The 26,720-nt window shown below is 47.1% G+C and overlaps 1 protein-coding gene across 1 annotated transcript in view; it reads left to right on the top strand.

Annotated features, from left to right (window-relative positions):
• LOC144500809 (dedicator of cytokinesis protein 2-like) overlaps positions 1 to 26,720 on the top strand; it is a 1,379,043-nt gene that overhangs the window by 381,297 nt on the left and 971,026 nt on the right. The window contains exon 20 of the mRNA XM_078224279.1: positions 786 to 875. Within this exon, the coding sequence (XP_078080405.1) occupies positions 786 to 875 (90 nt within the window). The remainder of the gene's footprint in view (positions 1 to 785; positions 876 to 26,720) is intronic.

The following is a 26,720-nucleotide window of genomic DNA, read 5'->3' on the forward strand; positions in this document are numbered from 1 at the left end:
CTGACTTGGAAATATATCGCCGTTCCTTCGCAGTTGCTGGGTCCAAAGTTCTGGAACTTCCTCCCTAACAGCACTGTGGGTGTACCTGTGCTTCTGGCTAGCTGGCCACGTCCTGTGAGTCCACACCCTCTGCTACTCCCCAGCCCCCACCCTCACTCAACATTCCCATGTCCCGATGGCCTCCTCTGCAATTCCAAAGCCTTGCTGCTCAAACTTAGGAGGGATTATCATAGAATCACCATAGAATCCTGCAGTGCGACTAGGGGAATTTCACAGTAATTTCATTGCAGTGTTAATATAAGGAGGCCATTCGGCCCATCAAGTCTGCACCGACCACAATCCCACCTAGGCCCTATCCCCATAACCCCATGCATTTACCCTAGCAATCCCCCTGACACTAAGGGGCAATTTAGCATAGCCAATCCACCTAACCTGCACATCTTTTGGACTGTGGGAGGAAACCAGAGCGCCCGAAAGAAACCCACGCAGACATGGGGAGAATGTGCAAACTCCACACAGACAGTGACCCAAGGCGGGAATCAAACCTAGGTCCCTGGTGCTGTGAGGCAGTAGTGCTAATCACTGTGCCACCGTGCTTCCCTGGTGTTGTGCCTGCCCCTGGTAGGTTGACGAAACTACCAGGGGCAGTCCGACAGTCCGGCACGCATGTTTCTGACAGTAGAGCAAATTGAAATTCTTCAAATTCGTTTAAATCAGATCAAGTAGATTACCAGGAATTCCCAGGAGCTTGCCTCTGACCCCGTCCTCTCTTTCTTTCTCCACAGTTTCTCCAGGACACGCTGGATGCTCTCTTTAGCATCATGATGGAGTTTTCAAACAACAACACGTACGATAAGCTGGTGTTTGATGCCCTGGTAAGATCTTAGTCCCTCGGTTTATTGTCTATAATAATCTATAATTTCTTTGATTTGATTTGATTTATTATTGTCACATTGTTACATACTGTGAAAAGTATTGTTTCTTGCGCGCTATGCAGACAAAACATACCATTCATAGAGAAGGAAACAAGAGAGTGCAGAATGTAGTGTTACAGTCATAGCTAGGGTGTAGAGAAAGATCAACTTAGGCGGCACGGTAGCGCAGTGGTTAGCACTGCTGCTTCACCGCTCCAGGGTCCCGGGTTCGATTCCCGGCTCGGGTCACTGTCTGTGTGGAGTTTGCACATTCTCCTCGTGTCTGCGTGGGTTTCCTCCGGGTGCTCCGGTTTCCTCCCACAGTCCAAAGATGTGCGGGTTAGGTTGATTGGCCAGGTTAAAAATTGCCCCTTTAGAATCCTGAGATGCGTAGGTTAGAGGGCTTAGCGGGTAAATATGTGGGGGTAGGGCCTGGGTGGGATTGTGGTTGGTGCAGACTCGATGGGCCGAATGGCCTCCTTCTGCACTGTAGGGTTTCTATGATTTCTATGATAATGCGAGGTAGTTCCATTCAAACGTCTGACGGCAGCAGGAAAGAAGCTGTTCTTGAGTCGGTTGGTACGTGACCTTGGACTTATGTATCTTTTTCTTGACGAGAGAAGGTGGAAGAGAGAATGTCCGGGGTGTGTGGGGTCCTTAATTATGCTGGCTGCTTTGCCGAGGCAGCGGGAAGTGTGGACAGAGTCAATGGATGGGAGGTTGGTTTGCGTGATGGATTGGGCTACATTCACGACCTTTTGTAGTTTGTTGCGGTCCTGGGCAGAGCAGGAGCCGTACCAAGCTGTGATACAACAAGAAAGAATGCTTTCTATGGTGCATCTGTAAAAGCTGGTGAGAGTCATGGTTGACATGCCAAATTTTCTTAGTCTTCTGAGAAAGTAGAGGCTTTGGTGGGCTTTCTTAACTATAGTGTCAGGGTGGGGGGTGGGGGGGGGGCGCGGGGGGTGGGGGGGGGGGGGGGGGGGGGGGGGGGTTGGACCAGGGCAGGCTGTTGGTGATCTGGACACCTTGACCATTTCAACTTCGACCCCATTAATGTTGACAGGGGCATGTCCTCCACTATGCTTCCTGACATCGATGACAATCCCCTTCGTTTTGTTGACATTGAGGGGGAGATTATTGTTGCCGCACCAGTTCACCAGATGCTCTATCTCTTTCCTGTACTCTGTCTCGTCATTGTTTGAGATCTGACCCACTACAATAGTGTCGCAGCAAACTTAGAAATTGAGTTGGAGGGGAATTTGGCCGCACAGTCATAGGTGTATAAGGAGTATAGAAGGGGGCTGAGGACACAGTCTTGTGGGACACCGGTGTTGAGGATCATTGGGAGGAGGTGTTGTTGCCTATCCTTACTGATTGTGGTCTGTGGGTTAGGAAGTTCAGGATCCAGTCGCAGAGGGAGGAGTCAAGGCCCAGGCCATGGAGTTTAGAGATGAGTTTCGTAGGAACTGCTTTTGTAACTGCTTCTGGAAAACATTCACTGTTTTAGTCTCAACTACTTTCTGTGCTAGCGAAGTCCATAGGCGGACCACTCTCTGGGTGAAGAAATTTAATCACAGAATCTACAGTGCAGAAGGAGGCCATTTGGCCATCGAGCCTGCACTGACAACAACCCCACTCAGGTCCTGTCCTATCCCCGTAACCCCACATATTTACCCTCCTAATCCCCCTGCCATTAAGGGGCAATTTATCCTGGCCAACCAACATAACCCGCACATCTTTGGACTGTGGGAGGAAACCGGAGCACCCGGAGGAAACCCACGCAGATACGGGGAAAACGTGCAAACTCCACACAGACAGTCATCTGAGGCTGGAATTGAACCCGGGTCCTGGCGCAGTGAGGCAGCAGTGCTAACGACTGTGCCCCGTGCCACCTCTCATCTCTGTCCTAAACGGTCTACCCGGTATCCTCAGACTATGACGCCTCGTTTTGGATAGCCCCACCATCCGGAACATCCTTCCTGCATCTACCCTGTCTAGCCCTGTTAGAATTTTATAGGTTTCTATGAGATCCACCCCCTTGCCATTCTTCTACATTCCAGCAAATACAATCCTAACCGACTCAATCTCTCCTCATACGTTAGTCCTGCCATCCCAGGAATCAGTCTGGCAAACCTTCTCTGCACTCCCTCTGGAGCAAGAATATCCTTCTTCGGATCAGGAGACCAAAACTGCACACAGTATTCCAGAAGTGGTCTCACCAAGGCCCTGTATAATTGCAGCCAGACATCCCTGCTCCTGTTCTTGAATCCTCTCACTATGAAAGACAAGGACACAGATATCCACAGGGTGAATTAATCATCTTCGCTGGCTATTGGAGTATCAGGTGTTGGAGGAAGCTCTTAAAATCAAAGTTGCTTCTTTTCGATAAAAAAGACAGTAATAGCTGGTGACCGACCCTAAAATAACTTGCAAATAGCGCTGTACTTTTTTTAAAAGGTCGTTTTCAGTCACTCAAAACCATGTTACCCACAGGGGATGATTAAAAATGTTTCTAGCTGAGGAGAAACCTCAGCTGGAAAAATCCAAAGGCACCAAGCTATTACTCTTAAATAAAGATCAAAGAAAATTGCAGCACAGGATCAGGCCCTTCGGCCCTCCAAGCCTGCACCGACCATGCTGCCCGACTTAACTAAAACCCCCTACCCTTCCGGGGACCATATCCCTATATCCCCGTCCTACTCATGTATTTGTCAAGATGTCCCCTAAAAGTCACTCTCATATCTGCTTCCACTACCTCCCCAGGCAGCGAGTTCCAGGCATCCACTACCCTTTGTATAAAAAACTTGCCTCGTACATCTCCTTTAAACCTTGCCCCTCACACCTTAAACCTATGCCCCCTAGTAATTGACTCTTCCACCCTGGGAAAAAGCTTCTGACTATCCACTCTGTCCATGCCCCTCATAATCTTGTAGACTTCTATCAGGTTGCCCCATCAACCTCCATCGTCCCAGAGGGGAGCAAACCAAGTTTCTCCAACCTCTCCTCATAGCTCATGCCCTCCATGCCAGGCAACATCCTGGTAAATCTTTTTTATGCCCTCTCCAAAGCCTCCACATCCTTCTGGTAGTGTGGCAACCAGAATTGAACACTATATTCTAAGTGCGGCCTAACTAAGGTTCTATAAAACTGCAACATGACTTGCCGATTTTTAAATTCAATGCCCCGACCAATGAAGGCAGGCATGCCGTATGCCTTCTTGACTACCTTCTCCACCTGCATTGCCACTTTCAAGTGAAGCCGGAATAGGCCATTTGGCCCTTCGAGCCTGCTCCACCATTCATTTTGGGTCATTTGGATTCGAAACGTCAGCTCTTTTCTCTCCTTAAAGACACTGCCAGACCTGCTGAGATTTTCCAGCATTTTCTCTTTTGGTTTCAGGTTCCAGCATCCGCAGTAATTTGCTTTTATCTCGGGCAACTAGGGATGGGCAATAAATGCTGGCCAGCCAGCGACGCCCATGTCCCACGAATGAATGAACAAAAAACAAGATTAGCAAGAGTAGACAGACCCAGTGCCAGTGGTTTACTGTCTGATTGTGATGGCCGGTCCATATCTTGCTGACCATAAACTACCTTCTGCCTCAGGCCTGCTTGTGAGAAAATCGAGCTAAGGGTGCTTCAAATAAAAAGATAGTTGTTGCAGCAGCAGTGCAGTCAGTGCCAATCTAATAATTTAAGAAACATTCTTCTGTGGACAATGGACACATATTTCGCATTCATCATCCATGGAGAAGTTGATGTATTAAAAATATAGCAACATAAGTTTCCGTGATTTCTCCCTCTTCCCATCAGTACCGTTGAGCATTGTCACTTGTTCCAGTAATGCTTGCTTCCTGCTTCATAGCTGACCGTGCTGTGAGCAACTCTCAAGGCCTTAGTGAGCTTTAACTTTGACTTGCAAGCCATCCCTGCTCCCCTCAGTGAGTTGAAAGTGGGGGCCAGGGCCTTTCTGAATCCACCGAGTTGTCTCCCACACTATGTTGGCGGGAGAGATGTCAAGGCTGGTCGGAGTGAGAACTCGGCCAAGTGTTTGTGGCCATCTGTTTCTCCCAAAACAGATGTTGATAGGAGCTGCCCACAGTGGTGGGAGGAAGAGGGGAGCCCAGGGCTGAGGAGCTCTGCCCACTCTGCTGCCTCTACCCCTTTCAGCTGGCAGAATCGTGGACTTCCTGTTACTCCAGCCTCAGTGTCAATGACGCCATTGGGGCAGCAGCCCTGGTGCATTAAGTAGGCCCCCCCCACTTCCAAGAGCAAGCGGTCTTCCTGGGTCTGAAATAGCCTGGCTCAAAATAGCATCAGCCATGCCAACATAGCAACCACCTTAGAATCATAGAATCCCTACAGTGCAGAAGGAGGCCATTCAGCCCATTAAGCCTGCACTGAAAGCAATCTCACCCAGCCCCTATCCCCGTAACCCCATGTATTTACCCTGCTAATCCCCCTAACCTACATATTTTGGGACACTAAGGGGCAATTTAGCATGGACAATCAACCTAACCCCCACATCTTTGGACTATGGGAGGAAACCGGAGCACCCGGAGGAAACCGACACGGGGAGAGTATACAGACTCCACACAGACTGTCACCCGAGGTTGGAATTGAACCCGGGTCCCTGGCACTGTGAGGCATCAGTGCTAACCACTGTGCCACCGTGCCGCCCACTTTGATCACAACCTGATGGCCATTTTAACTACCCTCTCCTCTGCTTCATGGCTGAGGTAAAATCTTTGTCATCTCCTGTGGCGATGATTATAACTTACTGTTGTGACCTTAAATTAGCTCAGAATCAAGGAAGCAATGAAATAAAAACAGAAAATGCTGGAAAATCTCAGAAGTCTGACAGCGTCAGCAAGGGAGAATGGAGCCAATGTTTCGAGTCTGGATGACCCTTTGTCAAAGCAGGTGGAGCTCTGCCGAAGGGTCATCCAGACTCGAAACGTTGGCTCTATTCTCCCTCCACAGATGCTGTCAGACCTGCTGAGATTTTCCAGCGTTTCCTGTTTTTGTTTCTGATTCCAGCATCCGCAGTATTTTGCTTTCATGAAACAGCGAAGTGTTGGTTTAATGCCTTTTATTTTCACTGGAGCTGTCGAGGCAGGGTAATTCAGTCCCACGTAGGCGCTCAGTTAATTAACCTCAGCCACTGAGGAGATCCAGCTGTTCCGAGTGCGCCAATACTGTCAGCCTTGGCACCAACCACACCTCACTTTCTAATGACCCCTGCTGGAAAGCAATCACCTGCGAACGTCTGGTGAGAACAGGATTGGCTTCAGCCGTGATCATGCTTCAAAAGTCAAAATTGAAAGTTTCTAGTTGTCAGCGATGACTTTGCAGAATATCTGTTGATGTTGATGGTAGCCTAGAGTCACTGGCATCGATTGACCAGCTCCAGTTTCCTCGGTATAGATGGTGGTGGCTTTTCACTGCCCCAGTCTACATGGATATTGATTTTGATGATCAGCCATGATTAAAATGAATGGTGGAGCAGGCTTAAGAACATAGAAACTAGAAGCAGGGGTTGGCCGTTCGGCCCTTCGAGTCTGCTCTGCCATTCATTTTGGTCATGGCTGATCATTGAATTCAATATCCTGACTCCCCCTTCCCCCCATATCCCTTGATCCCTTTAGCCCCAAGAGCCATATAGAATTATAGAATCTTACAGTGCAGAAGGAGGCCATTCGGCCCATCGAGTCTGCGCCAATCACAATCCCACTCAGGCCGTATCCACATAACCCCATGTATTTACCCTAGCTAGCCCCCCTGACACTAAGGGGCAATTTTAGCATGGCCAATCCACCTAACCCGCACATCTCTGGACTGTGGGAGGAAACCGGAGCACCCGGAGGAAACCCACGGGGAGAACTTGCAAACTCCACACAGACAGCGACCCAAGCCAGGAACCGAACCCGGGTCCCTAGCACTGTGAAGCAGCAGTGCTAACCATTGTGCCACAGTGCTGCCCTTAATCTAATTTCTTCTTGAAATCACACATGTTTGGCCTCAACTACTTTCTGTGGTAGTTAATTCCACACATTCACCACCCTCTGGGTGAAGAAATTTCTCCTCACCTCAGTTCTAAAAGGTTTATCCCTTATCCTCAAACAATGACCCCTCGTTCTGGACTCCCCCACTATTGGGAACATTCTTTCTGAATATACCCGTCTAACCCTGTTAGAATTTTATAAGTTTCTATGTGATCCCCTCTCACTCTTCTAAACTCCAGTGAATAAAATCCTAACCGACTTAGTCTCTCCTCATATTACAGACTTGCCATCCCAGGAATCAGCCTGGTAAACCTTCTCTGTGCTCCAACCATAGCAAGGACGTCCTTCCTCAGATAAACACCCCAAGTAGGGCGGCACGGTGGCATAGTGGTTAGCACTGCTGTCTCTCAGCACCAGTGACCTGGGCTCGATTCCCGGCTTGGGTCACTGTCTGTGCGGAGTCTACACATTCTCCCCGTGTCTGAGTGGGTTTCCTCCAGGTGGCAGTTTCCTCCCACAATCCGAAAGATATGCTGGTTCTGGGCGGGAGGGTGAACTGTGAGGGGGATGGAGAAATGCTTCAATATGATCTGGACAGGCTGAGCATGTGAGCATATGCATGGCACATTAGTAACATTTAAGAGACATCTGGATGGGTACATGAATAGGGAGGGAATAGAGGGATATGGACTGAGTAAGGGCAGAAGGTTTTTTTTCATTTAGTTAGGGCATCATGATCGGCACAGGAGGGCCTGTTCCTGTGCTGTACTTTTCTTTGTTCTTTGTACGCAATCACTCTTCATTACTTAAGTGTTCCATCCCAGGCAGCATCCTGGTGAATCTCCTCTCCACTTCCTCCAGTGCAATCGCATCCTTCTGATAATGTGGCAACCAGAACTACACAGTAAGAGTTTTAACAACACCAGGTTAAAGTCCAACAGGTTTATTTGGTAGCAAATACCATTAGCTTTCGGAGCGCTGCTCCTTCGTCAGATGGAGTGGAAATGTGCTCTCAAACATTTCCACTCCATCTGACAAAGGAGCAGCGTTCTGAAAGCTAATGGTGTTTGCTACCAAATAAACCTGTTGGACTTTAACCTGGTGTTGTTAAAACTCTTACTGTGTTCACCCCAGTCCAACGCCGGCATCTCCACATCATAACCAGAACTACACACAGTATTCTAACTGTGGCCTCACAGAAGTTCTGTACAACTCCAACATGGCTTCCCTGCTTTTGTAACCTTTGCCTCGATTGATAAAGGCAAGTCTCCCTATCTGCCTTTTTCACCACCCTACTAATATGCCCTTCAGCTTTCAGAGTCTGTGTATAAACATGCCAGGCTCCCTTTGTTCCACAGAACTTCCCAGTGTCCTACCATTCATTGAGCACTTTCTTGTCAAATTACTCTTTCCAAAGTGTATCACCTCACTCTTTTCAGGGTTAAGTTCTATCTGCCACTTATCTGCCCTTTTAACCATTCTGTCTATATCTTCTTGTAGCCCAGGACACTCCGCTCCACTGGTAACCATCCGTCCAATCTTTGTATCATCTGCAAACTTACTAAACCTACCTCCTACATAGTCATCTATGTCATTTAAATAAATGACGGATAACAGGGGGCCCAACACAGATCCCTGTGGTACGCCACTGGACACTGGCTTCCAGTCACTCAAGCAGCCTCCTGCCATCGCCCTCTGTGTTCTGCAACTGAGTTAATTTTGAATCCACTTTATCAAATTACCCTGTATCCCATGTGAATTTATCTTCTTTACAAGTCTCTCATGTGGAACCTTGTCAAAGGCTTTGCTGAAATCCATATAAACTACATCGACTGCACTACCCTCATCTACACACCCGGTCACCTCCTCAAAAAAATTTCAAAAAAAATTGTTAGGCATGACCTCCTTCCGACGAAGCCATGCTGACTATCCCTGATCAAGCTTTGCCTCTCCAAGTGGAGATAGATGCTCCAATGCTCAGATAGATGCTCAGAAGTTTCTCCAATCGTTTCCCTACCACTGACATGAGACTCACTGATCTGTAGTTCCCTGGTTTATCTCTACAATCCTCTTTAAATAGTGGAACTGCATCAGCTGTTCTCCAGTCATCTGGCACCTCCCTTGCAGGAATTGAAAATTTCAGTCAGAGCACCTGCAATCAATACACTGCCACACAAAGTGTTGAAGGCCAAAATATTGCATGATTTCAAGAAGAAATTAGATATAGCTCTTGGGGCTAAAGGGATCAAGGGGGGATCAGAATATTGAATTTGATGATCAACCATGATCAAGATTAATGGTGGAGCAGGCTCGAAGGGCCGAATGGCCTCCTGCCTCTTCCAGTTTCTCTGTTTCTATGTATACCTAACAAGGAGTACATGTGCAGTGTCAAATATCCTGCGAGTAAAGTAATGCAGGATGGATTAAAGAAGCAATGAATCAATATTGAAAAAGTAAATCTATTAAAAGCAAGTAAATACTTCATTCAGTGACACTCTGTCTCCTGGAGAAGTGAAACATCACAAATAGAAGCTTTTATTAGAATGCTCCAAGTTCCTGAAAGTTCCATCCCTCACAGATGACATAAGTGTAGTTCCTTCAGATTGTCATCGGGTTAGATATTGAGAAAGGAACACTGGTAAATCCTCCTCCTTTCAGGCCTCGATACCTCTGACAAGCTGCAACACAAACAGCACAATTTCCACTGTGTTTAAATTGGATTAGACTCCCTCTAGGTTCTTTCGATTAGCATGTTAAGGGAAGATAAATGGCTGTAGTATGATTAATGAACGTGTTCCTCAGCCACTGGTCTGCATTGTAAACAGGCTGATAGATAGCTTTCCATCCATGATCCTGGGGTAATACTTGTATAATAATCTGACCAGCGACCTGGGTACATGGTGGGCAGGGCTGCACAGAGCTCCAGCTCTCTGAAAAGATTTTAGCGCTTTGTGCTCTCAGACGGACTGAAAATCGGCACTCCACGACCAATCTCCACATCAGCCACAGAGCTCTGAATGAGTGGGATTGGGGGGAGCGGCGGGGAGAGGCGGGAGGGGCTGTTGCTGACTCTTTCACCTTTAAGATTCCTCCTTGTTGTGATCTTTTTGATTTGATTTGATTTATTATTGTCACATGTATTAGTATACAGTGAAAAGTATTGTTTCTTGCACGCTATACAGACAAAACATACTGTTCACAGAGAAAGAAAGGAGAGAGTGCAGAATGTAGTGTTACAGCAGTCATAGCTATGGTATAGAGAAAGATCAACTTCATGCAAGGTAGGTCCATTCAAAAGTCTGACAGCAGCAGGGAAGAAGCTGTTCTTGAGTCGGTTGGTACGTGACCGCAGACTTTTAGAACATAGAACATAGAACAGTACAGCACAGAACAGGCCCTTCAGCCCACGATGTTGTGCCGAGCTTTATCTGAAACCAAGATCAAGCTATTCCACTCCCTATCATCCTGGTGTGCTCCATGTGCCTATCCAATAACCGCTTAAATGTTCCTAAAGTGTCTGACTCCACTTTCACTGCAGGCAGTCCATTCCACACCCCAACCACTCTCTGCGTAAAGAGCCTACCTCTGATATCCTTCCTGTACCTCCCACCACGAACCCTATAGTTATGCCTGAACCCTATAGTTGTATCTATAGTTGTATCTTTTTCCCGAAGGAAGAAGGTGGAAGAGAGAATGTCCAGGGTGCGTGGGGTCCTTAATTATGTTGGCTGCTTTGCCGAGGCAGCGGGAAGTGTAGACAGAGTCAATGGATGGGAGGCTGGTTTGTGTGATGGATTGGGCTATATTCACGACCTTTTGTAGTTCTTTGCGGTCTTGGGCAGAGCAGGAGCCATACCAAGTTGTGATACAACCAGAAAGACTGGTTTCTCTGATGCATCTGTAAAGGTTGGTCAGAGTCGTAGCTAACATGCCAAATTTCCTTAGTCTTCTGAGAAAGTAGAGGCGTTGATGGGCTTTCTTAACTATAGTGTCAGCATGGGGGGACCAGGACAGGTTGTTGGTGATCTGGACACCTAAAAACTTGAAGCTCTCGACACTTTCTACTTTGTCCCCATTGATGTAGACAGGGGGTTATCATGATGGCCATTGTTGCTCTGAATGATTCTCACGTTCCCTCTTTGATCGAAGTATATGTTCCCTCATCTTCCTCCTCCCTTTATCCTTGCTGTGGTGGAATTAAGGATCACTCTGCAAAGTCCAACTTGTTCTTTTCCAGCTATAGAGTATAAAAGTTGGGGTCTGATGTTGCAGATGTATAGAACGTTGGTTCGGCCGCATTTGGAATACTGCGTCCAGTTCTGGTCACCACACTACCAGAAGGACGTGGAGGCTTTGGAGAGAGTACAGAGGAGGTTTACCAGGATGTTGCCTGGTATGGAGGGGCTTGGTTATGAGGAGAGATTGGGGAAACTGGGGTTGTTCTCCTTGGAAAGACGGAGGATGAGGGGAGACTTAATAGAGGTGTATAAAATTATGAAAGGCATAGATAGGGTGAACGGTGGGAAGCTTTTCCCCGGGTCGGTGGTGACGTTCACGAGGGGTCATAGGTTCAAGGTGAAGGGGGGGAGGTTTAACACAGATATCAGAAGGACATATTTCACACAGAGGGTCGTGGGGGCCTGGAATGTGTTGCCGGGCAAGGTGGTGGAGGCGGACACACTGGGAACGTTTAAGACTTATCTAGACAGCTATATGAACGGAGTGGGAATGGAGGGATACAAAAGAGTGGTCTAGTTTGGACCAGGGAGCGGCGCGGGCTAATTGTTCCTGGTTTCTCGTTTCAAGGCTTCATTCTACGATCATCTTGCTGGTGCCAGTACAGAGTGAGACTGCGGATAGTTGGGAACCTGTCTCAGGGGCAGGGAATTCATATGGTGTTCGTGGAAGTGGAAATGACTAGGGTTGGGAAGCATTTTCCGATCGGGGCCATTGTGATCTCCTGGACTCGTTTCGATCGCCTCAGGGGGTCGGAGAGGAATTTCCCAGATTTTTTTTTCCCCATATTGGCCCTGGGGTTTTTCACTCTGGGTTTTCGCCTCTCCCTGGAGATCACATGGTCTGGAATGGGGGGGTGGGGGTAAGTTAATAGGTTGTAATGAACAAAGCATCGTAGCTGTGAGGGACAGCTCGGTGGATAGGATATTGGTATGTAGATAGGCTGGAAAATTGGGCGGGAATCCTGGATTCAGGATTCAATCCTGGACCAGGGAGCGGCGCGGGCTTGGAGGGCCGAAGGGCCTGTTCCTGTGCTGTATTGTTCTTTGTTCTTTGTTCTTTGTTCTATAAGCTTATAAAATTCTAACAGGACTAGACAGGGTAGATGCAGGGAGGATGTTCTCGATGGTAGGGGAGTCCAGAACCAGGGGTCACAGTCTGAGGATTCGCGATAGACCATTTAGGACAGAGGTGAGGAGACATTTCTTCACATAAAGATTTGATTTTTGATTTGATTTGATTTATTATTTTCACACGTATTAACATACAGTGAAAAGTATTGTTTCTTGCGTGCTATACAGACAAAACATACCATTCATAGAGAAGGAAACGAGAGTGTGCAGAATGTAGTATTACAGTCATAGCTAGGGTGTAGAGAAAGATCAACTTAATACGAGGTAGGTCCATTCAAAAGTCTGACAGCAGCAGGGAAGAAGCTGTTCTTGAGTCGGTTGGTACTTGACCTCAGACTTTTGTATCTTTTTCCCAATGGAAGAAGGTGGAAGAGAGGGGTCCTTAATTATTGCTGGCTGCTTTGCCGAGGCAGGTGTAGACAGAGTCAATGGATGGGAGACTGGTTTGTGTGATGGATTGGGCTACATTCACGACCTTTTGTAGTTCCTTGCGGTCTTGGGCAGAGCAGGAGCCCATACCAAGCTGTGATACAACCAGAAAGAATGCTTTCTATGGTGCATCTGTAAAAGTTGGTGAGAGTCGTAGCTGACATGCCAAATTTCAGTTGCAGTGTGCTGGAGTTTGCAGTGCCTGAATTGGTTCCCACATTCCCTACATTATTATAACCATCAAGTAAAAAATAAAAGTCCCTCAATAGCTGTTCCACGTTATCGAATGTCCTGAGGTTGTGGAGAGAGTTATGTAAATATGTACTTCTCTGCTTTGTCTTTTCAGTGAGTAGCTGATCCATGTCAATTATACAGGGAAATGTATTTGCCTTAGTGTACTCCAGATTGGCAGCCTGTAACCCTGTTAACAATGCTGCATGAATAAAGCCCTGCTTAAAAACAAAATATTCAGGGCCACAATGTCAAAGTAGAAGTTTAACATCTCCATGGCAACAAGCTGAGAGAATAGATGAGAGGGGGTTTCAGAACAGCATACCAATATTGAATAGAAATCCTCATTTCAGAAAAGGAAGATGATAAAACTGTGTGCACCTGTGTCCTTGACAGCAGAGGGTCAGCGTATGTACATTGGCTGGTTTTTATTTTCACGTTTCGATGGCTGGCTTCTAGTTACCACAGTAACTGAAATTAAAGGGATGTCCCAGAATCTATTTCAAGCAGTCTCTTTTTTCCAGTCATTCACAAGATGTTGATATTCCTGGCAAGGTTGGCATTTATTAGGGGAGGCGATGTTAAAGTTTATTTATTAGTGTGACAAGTAGGCTTACATTAACACTGCAATGAAGTTACTGTGAAAATCCCCGAGTCACCACACTCCGGCGCCTGTTCGGAGACACTGAGGGAGAATTTAGCACGGCCAATGCACCTAACCAGCACATCTTTGGGCTGTGGGAGGAAACCGGAGCACCCAGGAGGAAACCCACGCAGACACGGGGAGAATGTGCAAACTCCACACAGACAGTGACCCAAGCCGGGAATCAAACCCGGGTTCCTGGCGCTGTGAGGCAGCAGTGCTAACCACTGTGCCACCGTGCAACCCTAGTGGCATTATCGCTAGGCTGTTAATCTTGAAACTCAGCGAACGTACTGGGATCGGGGTTTGAATCCCATCATGGCAGATGGTAGAATAAAATTATTTATCTTTACATCTAGAATTAAGAATCGGCTGATGACCATGAAACCATTGCCGATTGTCAGAAAAACTCATCTGGTTCACTAATGTCCTTCAGGGAAGGAAATCTGCTGTCCTTACCTGATCTGGCCTACATGTGACTCCAGAGTCACAGCAATGGGGTTGACTCTCAACTGCCCTCAGGCAACTAGGGATGGGCAATAAATGCTGGCCCAGCCAGCGAGGCCCAGGTCCCATGAACAAATTTTAAAAATATATTGTCCATCCCTATTTCCCTGTGAGGGTGGTGGTGAGACACTATCTTGTATACAACTGAGTAGCTTGTTAGGCCATTGCAGCGGGTACATTGCTGTGGAGTCACATGTAGGACAGACATGGTAAGGAGGGCAGATTTCCTTCCCTAAAGGCACGTTAGCGAGCCAGGAGGGTTTTAATGCTAATCCTGTCGGTTTTATTCCACATTTTATTCAATTAGCTAAATAAAATCCGCAGTCTGCCATGGTGAATCTACAGATCATTAATCCATGCCTCTGGTTTTCTGATCCAGTAATATAAATAATGTGCTACTCTAACCTACACCCACTGATGTTATTCAGCAGGATTTTAAAAAATTCTGGCCTCCCTGATTCTGTTTTGTTTGATAACAACAAAAGAATGACTGTTATTAAAAACAAGACAAATGCATATGAGTGGCAGGGGATTGGTTGAATGTTTGCCAAGCATTTCCCTCAAGATTCAATACAGCTCTGTGCTAGATGCAATGCTATTGGTCATTAACATGAGCCCAAAACAGGAGTCAAGACGCTTATGCATTGGGACCGATTTCTATCTGGGTCAAGTGTCGGGGGGTGGGGGGGGAAGGAGCGCACTGATTGAGATAATTGAGAACACCCGAACCCTTCTCACGATTGGTTGTCATACAGTCACAGAATCCTTACACCAACAACAATCCCATCCAGACCATATCCCCGTAACCCCACTCACTTACCCTGCTCATCCCCCTAAATTACACATCTTGGGACACGAGGAGCAATTTAACACGGCCAATCAACCTAACCCGCACGTCTTTGGACCGTGGGAGGAAACCAGAACATAGAGTCACAGAGAGTCATAGAAGTTTACAGCATGGAAACAGGCCTTTCGGCCCAACTTGTCCATGCCACCCTTTTTTTGCAACCCCGAAGCTAGTCCCAATTGCCCGCATTTGGCCCATATCCCTCTATACCCATCTTACCCATGTAACTGTCTCAATGCTTTTTAAAAGACAAAATTGTACCGGCCTCCACTATTACCTCTGGCAGCTTGTTCCAGACACTCACCAACCTCTGTGTGAAAAAATTACCCCTCTGGGCACTTTTGTATCTCTCCCCTCTCACCTTAAATCTATGCCCTCTAGTTTTAGACTCCCCTACCTTTGGTATCTTGGACTAGGACAGGTTATTGGTGATCTGGACACCTAAAAACTTGAAGCTGTCAACCATTTCTACTTCATCCCTATTGAAGTAGGTAGGGGCGTGTCCTCCACTATGCTTCCTGAAGTCGATGACTATCTCCTTTGCTTTGTTGACATTGAGGGAGAGATTATTGTCGTCGCAACAGTTCACCAGAACTGCTACTAATTCCTATGTTCCTATTGACTCGCTGGGCCTGGGCAAAGCTCCAAGTGTTGAAGTTATACTGCCGGAGCAGAACAGAAATCTGGCAGTCAAGCAGTTTAAGCACAAGCTTCTCTGTCGCTACTGAACAAAGAAGACGATTATATATTGCCATCATTGATCTCGCCAAGACATTTGAACATGTGAGCAGAGGCAGTCCATCCCAGCCGCTGGGGAAAATTGGCTGCAGCCCCAAAGCTGCTCAATGTGGTCACCTCATTCCATGACAGCGTGATGGGTAAGGTCAGCTACGATGGGGCAACATCGGAAGCTTGAGATTCACAGTGGAGTCAAACAGGTTTGGGTTCTGGCACTGACGCTCTTTGCCATAATGGGCTGAATTTTCCCATCTCGCCCGCCACGGGAATCGTAGAGGGCAGGACAAGGAGCATGCAAAGGTCCGTTGATCTCAGGCGGGATTTTCCGGTTTTGGGGTGAGCGCGGCCGGAAAATCCCACTACTGTACCTGAACAGGTGCCAGAGTGTGGCGACTAGGGGATTTTCACAGTAACTCCATTGTAGGATTAATGTAAACCTACTTGTGACATTAATCAATAAATTTTAACTTTCAATGGTGAGGCATGTTCCGGTGGCTGAATAACAGTGAAATACTTGGAATGAACAGGACAGAAGCACGTCAAATGACTCAACTGGTCTCTGCCAGTGTTTCTACTCCACATGGGTTGCACGGTAGCACAGTGGTTAGCACTGCTGCCTCACAGCGCCAGGGATCTGGGTTCGATTCCCAACTTGGGTCACTGTCTGTGCGGAGTCTGCACATTCTCCCCATGTCTGCGTGGGTTTCCTCCGGGTGCTCCAGTTTCCTCCCACAGTCCGAAAGACGTGTGGGTGAGGTGCATTGGCCATGCTAAATTCTCCCTCAGTGTACCCGAACAGGTGCAGGAGTGTGGCGACTAGGGGATTTTCATAGTAACTTCATTGCAGTGTTAATGTAAGTCTACTTGTGACACTGATAAATAAACTTTAAAAACTTCAATACCTTAACAACAACGTCTACAAGTGAGATATGAAGGTGGGGTGGACATTGAAACAGAAGGCAGGGGAACAGGCGCTAAAGGCTGTGGAGGCTAGAGGCTGTTTGAAGGGGCATTGGAAAAGGTGAGGCAAAATGGATCACTCAGCTGGCCAAGGAGTTTGCCCAGAGAAAACAGAGGCCAGCACACCGTATGCCCTCTCAGCCCACTGCCTTACACTGTGTCAGAGACTGTCAGGGCAGAATGGGGCTCCTGAGCCACACCAGGTGATGCTCAACATAGAGTTGGCCATCACAGCGCAAACCATTAGCTTAGGAACATCGGAATTAGGAGCAGAAGTAGGCAAATTTAGCCCTTTGAGCCTGCTCCGCCATTCAATTAGATCATGGCTGATCTCTGTATTCAAGAGGCGGCTGGATACAGCACTTGGGCGATGAGATCAAAGGTTATGGGGAGAAAACAGGATTAGGCTATTGAGTTGGATGATCAGCCATGATTGTAATGAATGGCAGAGCAGGCTCGAAGGGCCAAATGGCCTCCTCTTGCTCCTATCTTCTTTGTTTCTATGTTTCTCCCTGGTCTCAAATCTACCTCCCCACCTGTCCCCCATATCCTCCTTTCCCTTTTTTAACGAGAAAAATGTCTATCTCCCTCTTGAAACCATTCAACGATTCAGACTCCACCTGTCTGGGGCAGCGAGTTCCACAAATTCACCACCCTCTGCGAGAACTAGTTCCTCCTCATCTCAGTTTTAAATCTACCGTCTCGCAATCTACACCTGTGATCTCTTGTTTGACAAGTCGGAAGGTTGCCACCTATGTTTGGGATGAGACTTGAACCTACAATCCACTGACTCAGAGGGGAGACTACTCATGTCAGCCGCAACCTATCTTTGCTTTGAAAGCCATCTGTTAAAATTGGGCTCTCACCAGAGATTGTGGGTTCAAGTCCAACTCGAGAGACCTCTTATTTCCAATTTCCAGTCTCTTCCTTGCGTGTTAAATGAAAGTTTGTGTTTGCACTGAGATAGCTGCCCGGTGATTAACTGAGCCTTGGCAAGCCTTGGCTGTTCACTGTTAATGTACAGTCGGGGATATCAAAGATACCTAAGGTTCTTTGGTTTGCTCAGTAGTTTTCTGGCAGGCCTCAGTGGGCAGGATGTTCAGCTCTGACTCAGAAGCTTTATGTTCTGCTCCAGAGATTTTAATGTACAGCCTCAGCTGATACTTCATGCCGTGTTGCATTCTAAGGAGTTGCTGTCTTTCAGGAGAGACAAGAAACGGAGTCTCCGTCAACCCTCTCAAACCCATGGAGATTTGAAGAAGACGCACGTCACATGCCGTAACTAGCAGGGCTACAGCCCAAATGCGAGCGGCACGGTGGCACAGTGGTTAGCACTGCTGCCTCACAGCGCCAGGGACACGGGTTCGATTCCCGGCTTGGGTCATTGTCTGTGCGGAGTTTGCACATTCTCCTCGTGTCTGCGTGGGTCTCCTCCGGGTGTTCTGGTTTCCTCTCACAGTCCGAAAGATGTGTTGGTTAAGTGCACTGACCATGCTAAATTCTCCCTCAGTGTACCCGAATAGGCGCCGGAGTGTGGCGACTGGGTGATTTTCACAGTAACTTCATTGCAGTGTTAATGTGAGCCTACTTGTGACACTATTAAATAAACTTCAACTTTCAATGGTGAGGCAGATTCCAGTGGCTGAATAACAGTGAAATACTTGGAATGTACAGGACAGAAGCACGTCAAATGACCCAACTGGTCTCTGCAGTGTTTCTAGTCCACATGGGTGGCACAGTGACATAGTGGTTAGTGCTACTGCCTCACAGCGCCAGGGATCTGGGTTCGATTTCCAACTTGGGTCACTGTCTGTGTGGAGTTTGCATGTTCTCCCTGTGTCTGCGTGGGTTTCCTCCGGGTGCTCCGGTTTCCTTCCACAGTCTGAAAGACATGCTGGTTAGGTGCATTGGCCATGCTACGTTCTCTCTCAGTGTACCCGAACAGGTGCCGGAGTGTAGCGACTCGGGGATTTTCACAGTAACTTCGTTGCAGTTGCCGTTCGAAAATACGTTTTGGCTAAAAAAAATGTTTGCCGATGTCCTCGAATTGTAAAAGGCACAATATAAATGTGCGTGCTTTCTTTATATCTAAATGGGGTAAATATTGGTTTCCAAAGTTAACTGGCTGGCAGATCGTGTGGAGAGGAAGTTGTGGGGTGGGTGAGTAGGAAAAAAACAGACACAGCATGGGCCAAGCCACTAAGTCTGAACTTGTGCTCGCTGATCACTGAGCAACTATGATGGTTGCCATGGAAATGTGACCGAGAAAGTGCCACCCTCTGGGCTTACAATGTGTACTTCCCGACTACCTCAAAGCGAAAGCCTATAAATCATTTCTTTTAAAGAATCCATTCAACAAAACATTAGTGTCCAGTACCTGGGAGCATAATGCACTGGGATTCTTGCTTTCTTTAATACCTAAAGCTCCAACACTAACTCTCTGTCCATCCAATCAATGAATAAAAATAAATTCATTCATGGCGTGTGTATCTTGCTGGCAAACCCAGCATTTATTGCCCATCCCGAGTTGCCCTTGAGAAGGTTGGTGGTGAGTCACCTTCTTGAACCACTTCAGTCCGTATGGTGTAGGTACCCACAGTGTTGTTAAGGAGGAAGTTTCAAGATTTTGACCCAGTGGCAGCGAAGGGACGGCGGTATATTTCCAAGTCAAGGTGGCGAGTGACTTGGAGGGGAGCTCGCAGGTAGTGGTGTTCCCATGTATCTGCTGCCCTTGTCTTTCTTGGTGGCAATGGTCGTGGTTTCAAAAGGTGCTGTCGAAGGAGGCTTGACGTGTTCCTGCGGCCCATCTCATAGATGGTACACATGGTTGCCACTGTGCAGCGGTGGTGAAGGAAGTGAATGTTTAAAATTAATTTTTTAGTGTCATAGCTTACATTAACACTGCAATGAAGTTACTGTGAAAATCCCCTAGTCGCCGCACTCAGTTCGGATACACTGAGAGAGAATTTAGCAGGTTACAGAGTCACAGAGTCATAGAATCATAGAGGTTTACAGCATGGAAACAGGCTCTTCGACCCAACTTGTCCATGCTGCCCTTTTTTTTAAACCCCTAAGCTAGTCCCAATTACCCGCGTTTGGCCCATATCCGTCTATACCCATCTTTCCCATGTAACTGTCTAAACACTTTTTAAAAGACAAAATTGTACCAGCCTCCACTACTACCTCTGGCAGCTTGTTCCAGACACTCACCACCCTCTGTGTGAAAAAATAGTCCCTCTGGACCCTTTTGTATCTCTCCCCTCTCACCTTAAACCTATGCCCTCTAGTTTTAGACTCCCCTACATTTGGGAAAAGATATTGACTATCTAGCTGATCTATGCCTCTCGTTATTTTATAGACCTCTATAAGATCGCTCCTAAGCCTCCTACGCTCCAGGGAAAAAAGTCCTAGTCTATCCAGTCTCTCCTTATAACTCAAACCATCAGTCCCGCTAGCATCCTAGTAAATCTCTTCTGCACTCTTTCTAGTTTAATAATATCCTTTCTATAATAGGGTGACCAGAACTGTACACAGTATTCCAAGTGTGGCCTTACCAATGTCTTGTACAACTTCAACAAGACGTTCCAACTCCTGTATTCAATGTTCTGACCAATAAAACCAAGCATGCCGAATGCCTTCTTCACCATCTGTCCACCTGTGGACTCCACTTTCAAGGAGCTATGAACATGTACCCCTAGACCTCTTTGTTCTGTAACTCTCCCCAACGCTCTACCATTAACTGAGTTCCAGTGGCTGAATAACAGTGAAATACTTGGAATGTACAGTACAGTACAGCACGCCTTTCGGACTGTGGGAGGAAACCGGGGCACCCGGAGGAAACGCACACAGACAAGGGGAGAATATGCAGACTCCGCACAGACAGTGACCCAAGCAGGGAATCGAACCTGGGTCCCTGGTGCTGTGAGACAGCAGTGCTAACCACTGTGCCACCATGTGGCTGGGGCGCTGATCAATTGGGTTGCTTTGTCATGGATGATGTTGAGCTTCTTGAGTGTTGTTGGAGCTGCACTCATCCAGGCAAATGGAGAGTATTCCATCACACTCCTGGACATGTGGCTTGTAAATGGTGGACAGTTTCTGGGGATTCAGGAGGTGACGCACTCACCAGAGAATTGCCAGCTTCTGACCTGCCCTTCTAGCCACAGCTGGGTGGCTGGTCCAGTTAATTTTCACTGAACATTGATGAGATGCAGGATGTTGACTGTGTGAGTGTTACTGATGATGTCCAAAGATCTGCGGGTTAGGTGGATTGGCCATGCTAAATTTCCCCTTTGTGTGAGGGGGACGAGCTAAGGTAAATGCAAAGGGGTTATGGGGATAGGGTCTGGGTGAGATTGCGGTCGGTGCAGACTCGATGGGCTGAATGGCCTCCTTCTGCAGTGTAGGATTCTATGATTCTTTGATAATGCCATCCCATGATACTATCCCATGTAAAGGAAAGGCACAAGATGGCTCACTTTATTTTCTGTACTCTCTCCATTTGTACCCAAAACAAAATAGAAGGCAGTCACATACGAACATACAAACTCGGAACAGAAGTAGGCCATTCGGTCCCTTTCTGTGATGCAGGTGTCACTGGTAAGACGGGCATTTATTCTCCATCCTTGGTTGCCTTAAGAAAGGTGGGCATTCCAGCAGATTGCTACAACAGTGTCTAGACCACTTCAGAGGGCAACTCCGATTCAATCTGTGCGACTGGAATCATGGTTTAAGAGAGATTTCCACCTACAGATGAACTTTTATGACAATTGGACAGCTTCATTGGCACTTCCATCGATATCAAGCATTTCATTTCCAGCTCTTTTTACAGTGAATCCATATTCTCAATATCAGGACTTGAATTCATGATCCCTGCATTATTGGTTCATGGGGAACATAAACGTTGACTGAGACCTTGTTGGACCAAAACAGCTCCTCTCTCTGCTGTAAATTCTATATAATTATAGTCCCAGGCTTCTGAATCACTAGCCTAGTAACATAACCACTACTGTATGATATCTATGAATTCTCCTAGCTCTCCGAAGGGAAATCCATACTTATTTATCATGGACTTGCATCAAGCAATCATTTACGAGGCAAGAACTGTGGAAGCCTTGGATTGGATTGGCAGTTCTGCCCGGTCTACAGCATTTCCCCACAAACAGAATCATAACAGAGGAACACGGAAAGAGAAGAAAATCATTTTAAAAACCGCACCTCCCGCCGCTTCACCAAATTGAAGGGCTCTGCTGTGGTGGTGTTTTGCTAAATTCACTAACAGCGAGTGCACTTGGCACGTCTTAACATTCGAGACTTTGGGCAAGTGCTGGCAGATGGGATTAGGTGGGAGTTCAGGTGCTTCTCGCGTGTCGGTACCGACTCGATGGGCCGAAGAGCCTCTTCTGCGCTGTATGATTCTATGATTCCATGGGCGGGATTATCCAGCCATTCCCGCCGCCAGAATCTTCCAGTTCCGTCAAAGGTGACACCCGAAACGTTGTCAGCAGTGGGACAGAAAGGTCCCACTGTTAGCCAATGGCAAGCCATCTCCCCTGCCGCAGCATGGTGTGAGGCGGTGGAGGTGGGGGAGTGGGAGGGAGAGGGCGGGAGGGGAGTGGGAAGGGGAAGGGGGAGGGGGAGGGAGGAGTGAGATGGGGGAGGCAGGGGGGAGTGGGAGGTGGGGGAATGGGAGGGGAGAGGAAGGGGGTTGTGGGAGGGGGAGGGCAGGGGAGGAGTAGGAAGGGGAGGGCAGGGGGGAGTGGGGGGGAGGGTGGTAGGGGAGTGGGATGGTGGAGGGGTGAGGGGAGGGGCGAGGGGAGGGGGAGGCAGGGGAAGTTGGGGGGGGGAATGGGAGGGGGAGGTTGGGAGGGGAGTGGGAGGGGGGGAAGTGGTGTTGCAAAAATCTTGTCCCACTGAGGATTGAGTTTTATATCACATCTGTCAGCAGTACGTAGTTCAGTTATGATGACAAACATTTGTGCATTATTACTTTGCCTCAGTATTTATAAAATCATAGAATCATATAATGATTAAGAGGAACTTCGGCCCATTGGGCCTGTACCAGCACATGAGAAACACCTAACCTCCCACCTAATCCTGTTTACCAGCACTTGGCCCATAGCCCTGAGTGCTATGATGCACCAGGTGCTCATCCAGATACTTTTGATTTGATTTGATTTGATTTATTATTGTCCTATGTATTATCATACAGTGAAAATTATTGTTTCTTGCGCGCTATACAGACAAAACATACTGTTCATAGAGAAGGAAACAAGAGAGTGCAGAATGTAGTGTTACAGTCATAGCTAGAGTGTAGAGAAAGATCAACTTAATGCAAGGTAAGTCCATTCAAAATTCTGACAGCAGCAGGGAAGAAGCTGTTCTTGAGTCGGTTCGTACATGATCTCAGACTTTTGTATTTTTCCCGCAGGAAGTAGGTGGAAGAGAGAATGTCTGGGGTGCGTGGGGTCTTTAATTATGCTGGCTGCTTTAATACATAAGAACATAAGGACTTGGAGCAGGAATAGGCCATCTGGCCCCTCGAGCCTGCTCCGCCATTCAATAAGATCATGGCTGATCTTTTCGCGGACTCAGCTCCACTTACCCGCCCGCTCACCATAACCCTTAATTCCTTTACTGTTCAAAAATTTATCTATCCTTGCCTTAAAAACATTCAATGAGATAGCCTCAACTGCTTCACTGGGCATGGAATTCCACAGATTCCCAACCCTTTGTGTGAAGAAGTTCCTCCTCAACTCAGTCCTAAATCTGCTTCCCCTTATTTTGAGGCTATGCCCCCTAGTTCTAGTTTCACCTGCCAGTGGAAACAACTTCCCTGCTTCTATCTTATCTATTCCCTTCATAATCATATGTTTCCATAAGATCTCCCCTCATTCTTCTGAAGTCCAATGAGTATAGCCCCTCATAAGCCAACCCTCTCAACTCCGGAATCAACCTAATGAATCTCCTCTGCACCCCCTCCAGTGCCAATTTTTCCTTTCTCAAGTAAGGAGACCAAAACTGTACACAGTACTCCAGGTGTGGCCTCACCAGCACCTTATACAGCTGCAACATAATCTCACTGTTTTAAAATTCCATCCCTCTCACAATAAAGGACAAAATTCCATTTGCCTTCTTAATTACTGCACCTACAAACCAACTCCTTGAGATTCCTACACAAGGACACCCAGGTCCCTCTGCACAGCAGCACGCTGCAATTTTTTACCATTTAAATAATAGTCCAGTTTGCTGTTATTCCTACCAAAATGGATGACCTCACATTTACCAACATTGTACTCCATCTGACAGACTCTCGCCCACTCACTTAGACCACTCAGTTTGCCGGGGCAGCGGGAAGTGTAGACAGAGTCAATGGATGGGAGACTGGTTTGCATGATGGATTGGGCTACATTCACGATCTTTTGTAGTTCCTTGCGGTCTTGGGCAGAGCAGGAGCCATACCAAGCTGTGATACAACCAGAAAGAATGCTTTCTATGATGCATCTGTAAAAGTTGGTGAGAGTCGTACCTGTCGTGCCAAATGTCCTTTGTCTTCTGAGAAAGTAGAGGCATTGGTGGGCTTTCTTAACTATAGTGTTGGCATGGGCGGACCAGGACAGGTTGTTGGTGATCTGGACATCTAAAAACTTGAAGCTCTTGACCCTTTCTACTTCGCCCCCATTGATGTAGACAGGGGCATGTTCTCCTTTACGCTTCCTGAAGTCGATGACAATCTCTTTCATTTTGTTGACATTGAGGGAGAGATTATTGTTGCCGCACCAGTTCACCAGATTCTTTATCTCATTCCTGTACTCTGTCTTGTCATTATTTGAGATCTGACCCACTACGGTGGTGTTGTCAGCAAACTTGAAAATCGAATAGGAAGGGAATTTGGCCGCACGGTCATAGGTGTATAAGGAGGTGTATATCTTTTAAAGGATGTGAGGCAACCCACCTCTGCCACCCTCCCAGGCAGCACATTCCAGACCATCACCACCCTCTGGGTGAAAAAGTTCATCCTCACATCCCCCCCTCAACCTCCTGCCCCTCATCTTGAACTGATGTCCCCTCATGACTGACTAAGGGAAACAGCTGCTCCTTATCCACCCTGTCCATGCCCCTCATAATCTTGTACACCTGGATCAGGTCACCCCTCAGCCTTCTCTGCTCCAGCGAAAACATCTCAAACCTACCCAACCTCTCTTCATAACTTTAATGCTTCATCCCAGGCAGCACCCTGGCGAATCTCCTCTGCAACTCCTCCAGTGTAACCACATTTAGGCAGACATGTCATTGGAAGAAGTGAGCAAAAGAAAGATACAAAGAATCTTTTGTTAGAAATTGAGGCGGCACGGTGGCACAGTGGTTAGTACTGCTGCCTCACAGAGCCAGGGACCAGGGTTCAATTCTGGCATCCGGTCACTGTGTGTGTGGAGTTTGCACATGTTTGCCCATGTGTCTGTGTGGGTTTCCTCCGGGTGCTCCGGTTTCCTCCCACACTCAAAGATGTGCGGGTTAGGTTGATTGGCCATGCTAAATTGACCCTTAGTATCAGGGGGATTATCAGGGTAAATATGTGGGTTTGCGGGGATCGGGCCTGAGTGGGATTGTGGTCGGTGCAGACTCGATGGGCCGAATGGCCTCCTTCTGCACTGTAGGGATTCTATCCTATGGAAAGTGGGGATATTAATTGATAAGCACAAAGGTAACCATCCCCTCCCACTGGTCCCAGGGGAATTGCCCCCATTCATATTAAAAAAGGTTCGGGAAGAAAATAGTATTATTGTCCAGGTATAAAAATCCATTCAGAAAGGGTGCCAGAGAATTGGAGCACAAGGGATAATAGAACCATAGAAAATTTACAGAGCAGAAAGAGACCAATAGAGACTGAAAAGATAATAGAGAAGGCAGCACGGGTTTTAACAGAGAATTCAACCTTATTGAATTCTTCGGAGAGAAAAAAACATAAAGAGTAGGAACATGTAATATATTTGGGATATCAGAAGGCCATCGATTGGATGCTGCATAATAGACTCTTTACTGCTCTCAGGAGTGAGGGACATGGAACAGAATGGATAGCAATCCAGCGATACAATAGAGAAAGAGCATTTGCGAAGAGCTACTGAGTCTGGCAAAAAGCAGGAAGTAGTGTTCCACAAGAGTGGGTGTCGGGCCACTGATATTTACCACTTTCACAAACCATTTGAACTCCAGATAGTCAACACCCTTTCCCAAATGCAGGGGAGCCTCACACTGGAGGGCATAGGTTTAAGGTGAGAGGGGAGAGATACAAAAGAGTCCAGAGGGGCAGTTTTTTCACACAGAGGACGGTGAGTGTCTGGAACAAGCTGTCAGAGGTAGTAGTAGAGGCGGATACAATTTTGTCTTTTAAAAAGTGTTTAGACACTTACATGGGTAAGATGGGTATAGCGGGATATGGGCCAAATGCGGGATTAGCTTAGTGGTTTAAAAAAAGGGTGGCGTGGACAAGTTGGGCCAAAGAGCCTGTTCCCATGCTGCAAGTCTCTATGACTCCAGAAACAAAAGTGCAATTACAACATTAACAGGCGACATTGAAGTGGAGGTTGTGGTTAATGCAAAGGCCAACTGCAAATAAATACACAAAGCCATTAATAAACTTACAGAATGAGTGTGTAATTGCAGAATCACTTCAATATAAAGAGGAGGTGGGAGGATAGAAGAATATGGAGATCCTATAATCCATGGAAAATAAGATTCTAAATGAGGGAGGCGATGTCCCAGTGGTATTATCCCTAGACTATTAATCCAGAAACTCAACTAATGTTCTGGGGACCCGGGTTCGAATCCCACCACAGCAAATAGAATTTGAATTCAATAAAAAATATCTGGAATGAAGAATCTACTGATGACTGTGAAACCATTGTCGATTGTCAGAAAAACCCATCTGGTTTACTAATGTCCTTTAGGGAAGGAAATCTGCTGTCCTTACCTGGTCTGGTAAGTGATGTCACAGGTGGATAGGGTCGTAAAGAGTGCCTTTGGTACATTGGCCTTTATAAATCGGAGTATCGAGTATAAACGTTGGAGTGTTATG

This window comes from Mustelus asterias, chromosome 1 (assembly GCF_964213995.1).
Source record: "Mustelus asterias chromosome 1, sMusAst1.hap1.1, whole genome shotgun sequence".
In the NCBI taxonomy this organism is placed as follows: domain Eukaryota; kingdom Metazoa; phylum Chordata; class Chondrichthyes; order Carcharhiniformes; family Triakidae; genus Mustelus; species Mustelus asterias.